This window comes from Aptenodytes forsteri, unplaced genomic scaffold, assembly GCF_000699145.1.
Source record: "Aptenodytes forsteri isolate BGI_AS27 unplaced genomic scaffold, ASM69914v1 Scaffold977, whole genome shotgun sequence".
In the NCBI taxonomy this organism is placed as follows: Eukaryota; Metazoa; Chordata; class Aves; order Sphenisciformes; family Spheniscidae; genus Aptenodytes; species Aptenodytes forsteri.
This window is the reverse complement of record NW_008795012.1, coordinates 70,639-81,469: the sequence shown is the minus strand read 5'-3', so window position 1 is coordinate 81,469 and position 10,831 is coordinate 70,639. Positions and strand designations below refer to the sequence as shown.

Below are 10,831 nucleotides of genomic sequence, written 5' to 3'. Positions count from 1 at the left end.
TTTCCCCCCCCCCCCCCCCCCCCCCCTTTTAATTGGATTACTGAATTTTCCCCTGCTTTGCTCTGGTTTCAAAGATGGATTGTGAGTAGTAAGTTTAATTTAGTTGTTTTTCCCCTTTCATTCTGCAGTACGTAGTAGTATTGCTTTACGAACCAGTGCAAAAAGCAGAGCACTGATTCACTGGAACAGTTGTCAAAATTTGCATTGGTAACATGGTTATTTAGCCTTGGTATGCCAATTTTCCAATAGTGACCCTTACTGGAAAAGGAAATCGGATGACTCACATCCACAATTCAACTAATTGTGAAGTATTTGAGTGTTTAAGGAGGTGGAGCAATTCAGAACATCTGTATCAGAGTTACAGAAGAAAATAATGTAGTTGGGACAGCTGATACCAGTCTTTCTAAATGGAAACAAAACTTCAAATTGTCTTTGTAAACAGTTAATTGGACTCTGTTTCTGAATTAATTTCAGCCTTGAAGTTACAGCAGATTGTGTAACAGATACAGTAATGCTTGAGAAAAGGCTGTTCATCCTGATGTGATGAGAAGAGGGAGGCAGGATGACAGTCTTCCTGGGAAGCCTCAGCTGGCAGAGAAAGGACAGCTGCCTTAGACTGGGGATGCACTCATTCGGGTTTTGTCATGGGCTCATCAGTGTGTTGTCTTATGACTTGGTTCTCCTGTTGAGAAATTGAGAAAAACCATGTCATTCTGCCTGCCTTTGATTGAAATGCAGCATCTGCAATAGTCTGCTACGTGCATAAATTGGCAAAACCAGTAAATTTCTAACTGTGGAAGATGTGATTACCCTAATTTGCTGTCCCTCAATTTAGATGTTTTTAAGCATATGCTTTCTCCATAGACAAGGTAAAAAATACTGTGATGTTGAACTACATCCCATTTCTCCTTCTTTTCCCCATCACTATCAGAGACTTCAGTTCACACTTTACGCCGTATTTGGATGCTCCAGCATCTGTAATAGGCTGCCGATGATAAGAAAATAAATTAGGAAGATTATTCATTGGAAAAGAACTTCTAGAAATGGAAGCAGTCTCTAGTTAATGAGCAGAGGATTTCTTTTCCAGTACTGGTCCTCAAATTTTCTGTAATAAATGAGTTAAACTGCATACAGAGCCCTTTCTGTAAGGCTTGCTTTCAGACACAGGCTAATCTCACCAAGGAATGTAAGCTTCTTGTGTAGAAACAATTGAGATTTGGATTTGAAGCTATGTAAAAAATTGTTCTTTTTTTTTTTTTTTTTTTACCAGCTTGAAAAGTAAATACAAGCTTGCACAATTTGTAGTTGTAACTTGCATTATAGAGCGTTTGGTTTTGTGTTCGCTGTATTCTCAGTGAAGAAGCTACTTAAAGCTGACAAAGCAGTTGTGAGTTGCCATTAATGATTTCTCAGCTGCCTGCTTCAGGCAGTGGGCTTAATGCTTGTGCAGGTTCATTTACTCTGAAACCAAGATGGAAGGAGAGATTGAAAAATGCTGTCCTGGCTCAAGAGGCAGATGTGCACGGTTGGGTTAGCATGCTCGTCTAACTACAGAAGACTGTTTCATGGCAAAAACCAAGACAACCGGGCCTTAAACATGCAAAGGCACAGTAAGATTAATCACTTGGATTACATTCAGGAGTTCATTTTTCTGTGGGTGTGTACTTCATTGACTGTATATACTTACTAGGGTAGAGTGTTCCCTCTTCTAACTCTGTGGGCTTTGCTGTGCCTCTACACAGTGTAACTCTGAAAACACTAAATTTTTAACATACAGGTTGACTCTGGAGAGAGCTTGTCAAAGCAGCCCCAGGCAGGGTAACCCTCAGAGAAGGGTCCTGTAGCCTGAGAAACAGAGAATCCTTCCTTGAAAACATGGTTAAAAGACCATGATTGTTATTTAGTAGGATCTATGAAAGTTTGAGCACGTGGGTTCCAAAGCTAGCTCCAGCTCTGCCGTTTCGTATACTTCCATGAAATAGCCATGGCCTGAGGTATAGCCGGATGTATTTGCAATAGATTGTGTTGTAGATGTATTATGGGAAGAGGAGAATAGATGTATTGTTATGGGAGGAAGAGAATGTCCTTAAATTGCCTAGCCTTTTAAAACTGCAGTTGTAGTGTCTTCTGTGAAATGAACGAATTAGTTTAATTTCAGGAAATTTGCAATTGTACAGAGATTGGTCTTTTGACAAAGTCTATTTTTATTAAAAACATTTTATACCATTCATTTTTAATGTGATAGTCCTCTCCGTGTTTGCTAGCACGATCTCTGGCTCTCAATTCCACTGAGAGGGAATCTTAAAAACCTCTATTTTTTTAAGTTATGGAAGGAACCAGTCATCAAAGTCACTTTTGTGACTTTTCTTATGAAAGTCTTGTTAATGATGAATACCATTTAAGAGGAGAAGTAGTGGTTGGCCAGATGTGACCTCTACTGCAGAGGTCTGTTCTTATTTGTGCAGTGATAGATTTTCCTTGATGATCCTCATTGTGCTGGATGAGTAATACTTCTCCCAAAGAGAGGGAGAGTGAAGCAGCGTGTCAGTTCATAGTAGCATACGATAATTAATTTAGCTAATTCAAACTTTGCTCCTGCCTGAACACAGTGTTTCTAACTTTTATATATGTAGTGACATATGAGTAACGTGGGTAGAGAAAAAGGCGTGTTTCATGTAAGAGCTGGGTTGTACGGTAAGCGAAGCTGGTGGGTGTAACCTAGTCTAAACTTCCTTTGATTGCAGTTTCAGTGTTTGGCAAGTCATACACTGGGTTGCAATTTGCCAGAAAAAAACCCTTTTTAAATTTTTTTAAAATTTTATTTAAAACTTTAACTCTTTAGCCAAGTTAGTTTCTGATTAGTTGCTTAAATCTGCTTTCTAGAATTAGTATGGTTTTTGCAGTAGCAAATTCGTAGTATTGCAGTTGTTTATGTGGGGAAAATTTTCTGTGGTACTTAATTTTTTTTCAGACAAACTTGTTCTATTAATTCAGTTAACCGTTTCAGAAAAATACCTCCCATTGCCTTTATGTTGGTCCCAAATTTTAATTAGGGTAGGGGGTAACATCCTGTATCGTTGAACTGGGACCCTAATGAAAGGAGGCAAACTGACTTACTTTGTTTGCCTTAAATATCTGTGCCCATAATCAATCTACATTCTCTTCTTGCCACTAAAGGAGCATTTTAAATTTATTTATCGTCTGCAGAAGTAAGTGCTTTGTATTGTGTTTAAGGACAGTTTTTAGGCTGAGGGTCCAATGCACTTGTCTGAAATTGTCTTGTGACCTGCATGAAGCTGCAGTGTTTAACTCTTGCACTGTTGATGAAAGACTTTAGTCCCTCTGAATGCAGCTCTGACTTTTCCCCTTCTTGTTACATGCATATTTTTAGTGTGCCAGTTACCTATAACAATTATTCTCAAATGTCTACAAAGTAGACAATAGTAGGTTTCCTGGGAAACTTCCCTGGAAAATTGTATTTTTAGTATGCATTACAAAGGAATTTATGTAAATAGACATATTTAGTACAAGTGAACTGTTTATAGATTGAGATGCTTGTATACATCTTCCATAATAACCTGTTGGATCCGGTTGTTGGATGTCTGAGTAAAACCACAAACTCCAGGAAGTTCCCTCCCTGCCACTTTCTCATATAGGCTGTTGAAGAACTTGTGCTAAAGCTGTTACATGTTACTTGAAAAAATAGAGAAGTTAGTGTCTTTTAAAAAAGTAGTAATTAACTTTACTTCCAGTAGGTCTTTGTGTATGAAATTAAAGTTTATTATTTTGGGCTTAAAGTATCCCACATCAGCTTCCTATTTGAACAAATAAAAAAAGGACCCATTCAGTACATATTTAGCAAAATTTTTCTCAAAAGACTCTTGCATTCTTTTTCTGTAACGCTTTTGCAGTTGCAGGGCTTCTTGGCTTACCATGCCATTATTGTTGTTGCTGTAGTATTGGTTCTCACGCCAGAGCTGGTTTGGCTGATGCTAAGGGTCACTGGGCTGTGCTCAGCTGTGTAGATTTGTCCTGACTTCAGGGACGTAGCTCAGGGTTGTTTAGACTGCAGGTAAGCAGAGGTGTCCCAGGGATTGTTTCAGGGGGCTCCTGCTGCGAACTCTACTTCTTTTTGGGGGTACCCAGAAAGAACTATGGAAAGTTGTGATAAGTTTTAGTGGTTTTCAGTGGCAGTTAATCTGTGTCCATACTAGAGCAGTTTAGCAGTTTACAATTAGTGATGACTTGAGCTGGTACTGCACTGATGGGTTAGCCAAAATGAGATGAAACCATTTTCTTCATGTTACGGAACTGTACATGGGCAGGACCCTAGACGGGACGCTCTCAAGTGCTAACTTGAGTTAATATTTGTCTGAAAGACCAATGAAGACATCACAATTCCAGTCCACACTTCACTGTGTAACATAGCTTATAAAATGACTTAGCAGTTACTCAAATCTGCCAGTCTTATGAAACTATCAAGATTTCATAATTGTGAAACCATGCTATCCAGTCTGAGTCTTAAGTTGCCTGTTGCCTGTGGCCCACCACAGGAATTACCAGACCCTTGTTTCTTAGACACTTCTTGATCATGTAGAGATCTCGTTTTGGGGAGGTGGCCCCTGGGTAAAATGGCTGGAGCAGGCCATGGCTGACACCAGCAATTAGTGTGATTGCACCCGGACTATGAGGCTTAACTATATGGTGTATATTTTGATTGTCCGCATGGGCTGAAGCTCCTGTGGGCCAAAACCCAGCTGTGCTAAAATAGGCTGGTTAGTCTATCAAGTGTTAAAGTCATGCTAATGTTTTCCAGTGAGTATTAAGCTCACAGAAGTTTACTTTTTGTGTAATAGTAAATGTTTTTTTGAGTCCCTAGCAATTTGGTTCTTATGTTTTGAATCTTCATGCTAAAATACTAAACTGAGGAAGTGTGTTGTTTGTAAAGTTGTAAAAACTAATCCCTCTGAAAGACTCTTGGGAAGTCATATTGCTTTATCTTTTTTTTTTTTAAAAAAAAGTTCATCCTTTATTTTCCTGCTAAGCTTTGGAGGCAGTATGTTGCATTGTATGGCTGTTACTAAAACGTTGGACTTACGAAAGCATCTTAGTCTAGGTGCCTGTTTGGTCATGCCTTATAACCTGAGTCAGTGCAAGTCTGGACATTTACCATTCTGTCACATTTCTGGGAACTGTATCCTTTTCTGGAGCAGTAAAGAACAATATGTGTATATTCTTTTTTTTTTTTTTTAGACTTTTAGGAATGGCTTAAATTATCTTCTGAAGTCTTTCCAGACCACCCTGTGTTACAGCCGTAACTCAGTACTTGTAAATGTTTGTTTTTAAAATCGGCCATGCCTTTGAAAAGGGCCCTGCCAACATGTTTCTTGTAGCATGCAACAAATCTTGGAATAGATTAAAACTTGGGAAATAAATCGGTGCTTAAACTAATTTTTCAGAACTAGGTGGTCTCGTTGTTGTTCATTTGGGTATTTTTTCTTTTTTAAAGACAAAAGTTGCAGTGTGTCCCATTGTCATGAATACATAGATATGCAAAAACTTTCTTTACAGCAGATGTCCAAATGTCCCAACTTAAGTGATTCAAACTATTAAGGAGGTTTAAAAATACGTTGCTGGAATTGAAACTTGGTTATTTTAAAAGGCCTTAAATACACTCAAAGCATTTTACATTTTTTTTTTTTCCAGTTGACAGTGTTCAAGATTGAGATCTCTGATATGAACAACTGCCTTGAGAATTAACTTCTACAAATAGTACTATTTAGATCCTTGGTTTGACTTTTTAATATGTCCATTGTGTCTCATTCAGTACCAAAAGGGGTAAAACAGGCACTAATCACATAACTCCCTTTATGTGAACTGATACATATTTTGAATAATTAGACAACTCTAAAGATAAGGTGAGTCTGCGAGCTATGCTCACTGCACATAAAATTTAGTGCTTGCCAAAGGTGACAGAATAGGGGTAGAAGTGGAATTAGGGCAAGGAAGGAGAGAGGTGGTGGTAGGAAAGGGCAGGGAGTCGTCTCTTCATATTTACTTTCCCATGTGTTTTATGAGAAGTTGCAGTTTATCATTGCTGCAGTAAAACTGCTATTAGGTTTGGTTTTGTTCTCAATTTTGTTTTCTAATTATTGGCAAAAGTTAGCTTTTATGTGAAGAGAAAGAAGCAGGAAATGGCAGTGAATGAGCTCAAGCTGTTTATAACAGTGTGTGCTTTATTTAGAGACTATGGTATATATAATGTGGGACTCTGGAAACTCGTGTTCAAACCGTGACGCCAGCAGAGCATTCTGAGCTGGTGCTATGGCCACCCTGATTTCTGTAGTCTGACATTTGTTTGCAGAATGCAGGGGGTAAGGTGTGTGTTTTGGTTTGTTTTTTGTTTGATTTCCTCATGCCCCGCGCCCCCTTGGTTAACCATTCAGGGGAAGAATCTTTAAGGCTACAATCCCTCATGCCTAATCTTTTTTACTTATGTATAATGCTAACAGTTGGTAATACAATTATCATTTAATGCAAATATATTTTTTTCCAAATATTTTCAGAGTCCTTTTAGACAGATTCATCAAGTGAAAGCAATTGAATGAAGCAGTAGTTTTGTTTAAGAAAGGAGTATAGGCTTTCTGGAGTTAGCACACTGCAAGAGTCTTTATACAGTGGATATCTTGTCTCCTGCAGCTTAGACAGTTCACTGAGTAAAGTATGCTGAGCACCATTCTGGCCTCACTTACGTAACATCTTTTAGTGGTAGCCTTCCTGCACTTTTTTCAGTAGTTTTACTAGTGGAGTATTACTGAATGTTCAGGAAGAAGTGCTCAGGGCAGTACTCCTTGGGCAGTAAAAGGACAGACATTATTACAGTAAGGTAGTGCCTGACCATTCAGATATTCCAAAAGAGTATTACTAGTTTTGATTATCAACAAATCGTTAGGAAAAAGATATATTTTTTAAGAGCTCCAGTGTTTAAAGAGGGTGTTGATGTTGCAAGTTCATGCAACATACTGTTTTGTTTTCTGTAAATGTCATGCTACCTTCTGCTGTTTCGAGACATTAGTCTGCATGAGCCCAAGCACTGGCAGGAGAATTATGCTTCTGCTGTAAAGTAGGTGATAAAAATGCCTACAGTAATCCAGTTGTGTACACTCCTTAGAAAACTCTGGGAAGAACTAACTCCTGTTATTTCACTCACTGGGCTATTTCTGAAGGCTTGTAATTTTGGTCTGTAGTAATCACACAGTATTTCAGTGGGTAGAACTGAATCACAGTGTTTACACACACAAACACAGAACCGCACTCTAAAGTGTATACACCTGACACACCTGTACTTTAAATGTCTCCATTTAGCTCTTTAAAAGATGTATGCAAAATGTCATCATGCTGTGGTTGTGTCATTTTAGCAAAGATGCAGACAAATGATGAAAATGCACAAGGCGTCTCTAACAACTTGGTGAAAATAAGGATATGGTAGGGGTTTTTTTTCCCTGAGCTTTGCTTTTGTCTCTTTCCTTGTTAGAGGTAGTAAATATGCAGTGAGATATGTGCTTCAGTGAACAGAAAACTGTAATTAAAAATAAGCATATGGAGCCCATGCTTCAAACTGACCCAATGTTTATCTGTTGGTGGCCAGCTTGTCTGCAGATGGGCTTGTGCTGTTTTCTCTCTTGTCATATCAGAACTGAATTTGGTTGTGAAAGAGAAGGGCTCTCTGCCAGTTTCCTGCTGTGCTAGTTTATTTATGATGAGTAGATGTTTCTCTACTTTGTCTGTTTTCTCCATTTCTTAGGTTTCTTTGGTTTTGCCCAGCCTTTGCTAAAGTTCAGAGGTTTATTGTCTGTAGAAATGAAGAATTTTAGTTGTCTTTGTCAGGCCTAATCTCTTTCCTTGACGCACGAATTTCTTTCCTTAGCATAGTTCACTAGCAAAAAAGTTTGGGTTTTTTTTTTTCCTTCTCTACTGGGGAAAAAGCCCAAGGAAGAACCTAGAAGACACTTTTCTGTTGTCTCTGCTAAAGTTGCTTGGTAGTTAATTCTGTGTAATGGGAACGTTAGCTTCCCTAGTGAGAGAGCTTTCTCAGGGTTGATGCAGAAGTGGGAACAAGAGCAAGGAAAATGCTGTTGGCACTTCACAAGTAGCAGTAATTGTAGTTAACGTTTGTCATCCTGCAGTTTCTAGAGGTGTTTGTAGTTTGTCACAGGCATTCATGCTGTTTCTTGTGAACATTGCAATCGAGATGGTTAAGTCTAATGTATGAATCCATTGTGCACACTTCTCTCTCGTTCTTCTCCAGTGTATATATGAATTTATATAACGAGTATCTAGTAAGGACTAGTATAATTAATCTAAATTCTACAGGTCAGTCTCAGATCTGATCCATTTCTGCATACACAAGTATTAAGCTTGCGTTTTCAAACTAACTTGATGTATATTTGCTGTTGGCCTCATGGAAAGGAGGCAGCCTGTGTTTTAGGATGTGGTATCATTGTGTATGTTTCTCTATTCCCTGCCCCTTGAAATTGCATTTGTATCTTCCTTTTTATACCAGGCTTGAAAGAAATGGGATTTTTGGATGGAGATGAGCTGGCTGTGAACTTACTGTGCTGAAGTGAAACTAATGCTCCTGAGGATGGGGAGAGCAGTTAAAAGTGGCATGGTTAGGAATGCATTTGCATGTGCAAGGCAGCATATGAAAAACATTCTGTAAGGGTGCAAATAAATGTGACAAAGCATGCATGCATCTTTATATTTTGTAGCTGTGTTGCAATCATCTGTTTGCTTTCCTGGCAGTGTTCCTGACACAACTTCTGTGACTAAAGGAGGCTGCAGCAGTTCCTGCTTCCTGTTTTAAATGTAAATGCTTAGGTGCAGTGACCGTAGGCAATCCACAGTATTAGATTTAGTACTCGAGGAGTAAATCTCCAGTGTTATATTTAGTACTTCACAAAATCAGTGCACAAGTTAGATACAGTTAGATAAAATTGTTGCTCAGATTCTTGAAAGAGATTTGACCCAAGCTTTTTCTTATAGCTGTTGCAGAAACAGAATGAAATTGATGGAGCCTCTCTTAGGGGAAAAAAATGCATTTTAAATCGAACCTGTTTTATTTGTCAATGCTTATGTTCAGTGTCCAGCTTACTGAGGGTTACGTTGCTCTAGAAGACGGAGGTGAGGTCTTCCAAATTTGGGCTAGGGATAGAGTGATTTGCATTTCAAGTGTCGTCGATACTCAAAAACAATTTTCACGTTTGATGGCTGTTTAGTAGCCAAGCGAAAATTGCTGGAGGTTCTGGACATGTCATTTTGTTTAAAGCTGTTAACAGGAAACTGAGCAGGAAAAAAAACTAGAGTTCTGTAGCCAAAATCTCTGAAGAAGCAAAAACAGGATGGATACGAAACCAGCTCTCTACTCGTTATTTTAGAGCTTGTCGTTCATTAAAACTGACTTCCTGCAATTGTTCCCAAAACTGATGCATGGTGCATTTTTTAAGAAATAAGAATGCTGGAGACTTTGGCTTCTATGGAAGAAGGGCTTTACTGATTTCAGACAGTAGGAAAGGGATCATGTGAATTAACACTTAAAAGGGAATTGTCACTGTGCATTTAGTGCTTTACAGTGTTACTTTCTTCCCTGTGTGGTAAACAGAACTTACAAAGAGTCATCTCTGGAAGCTTTACATCTGCCTCCATCATTTGGTACTCATCACAGGGGTTAAAGCTGGTATAATCTTTGGCCTTTCTGTACTAGGTTTTGGTGGTTTAGGCAGTGTTTCTGTCTCCCATAATGTAGCATAACATACTTGCTGTTGCCGTAAAGTTGGCAGAATTTCAGATCTACCAAACCATGTGAAACGTGGTTTCTAAAACAACTGTTTACAAATGCCAGTGATCTGCAGCATGGAGAGGTCTGCTCAGTACCGAGATTGTCTCGAGATTGGGCCTGGGAGGTCTTACGACTGTGCAAAGAACTTGCTGTCACCCCAAAGTCTGGGGTGCTTCATTTCAGGCATGCCTACCTGTGTGTTCAGAGCAGTCAAGTAATGCTTGGAGAATTAAGTCATCAAACTAGTGATTTTGAAACCTTATCGCTGTAACCTGGAATACATAAAGGGCCACACAGTTGCACTAAAATAACAAGAATTGCAGTCACACTAGAATGAGAGGGACCAAAGACTCACGTTGGGTCCTTTTCATGTACAGGAGAGTGTGGTCCTTGATAGCGGTTGGTCAGCTTCCCTTGATTTAGCAGACCTGACCTCATGTAGCACTGCATTTGACAGTTGTTTCTTACTCAAATGCATGAAGTAGTAAGAGTAACATTTGAGGAGCAGCAATGTGTTTGCTACAGAAGATTAGGTTAGGTTAAAGAAGAAAAAATTTGTGTGAAAGACTCTTACTACTTCTGGTGGTATCTTTCTTGCAGTTTTGGAACGCTTGTTGCGATTGGAATTACTGTTTTTGCAGTGATTGTAGTTACTATTATTCTGTGCCTCACCTGTTCGTGTTGCTGTTTGTATAAAGCCTGTCGAAGACCACGGCGTAAGTACCTGTATACTTACTTTCTTTTTCACATCTTTGAACAAGACTTACTCCCCGCCCCGCCCCCTCCCTGGAAAATTGTGTTCCTATAAAAGGTGAAAATAGCCTTACGTCTCTGCTACAAAAGATGCAATACCTAAACATTTTAAAAAAGCATTTAAGCTGCTTCAGAATGTGAAGTTGCAGAGAGATGTTTTGGAGTATTTTCTAAGCATTTAGAAGTTCTCTTTCCCCATCCCCCCAGTATGTGAATTTGGGGGGGGGGGGGGGGGGGTGG

General features: G+C 39.0%; 1 protein-coding gene across 1 annotated transcript in view; it reads left to right on the top strand.

Moving 5' to 3' along the window:
• The window catches only part of SHISA5 (shisa family member 5), a gene marked incomplete at its 5' end in the record, with an annotated part of 24,181 nt that overhangs the window by 7,034 nt on the left and 6,316 nt on the right, over positions 1–10,831 (top strand). The window contains one exon of the mRNA XM_009275552.1: positions 10,439–10,554. Coding sequence (XP_009273827.1) covers positions 10,439–10,554 — 116 coding nt within the window. The remainder of the gene's footprint in view (positions 1–10,438; positions 10,555–10,831) is intronic.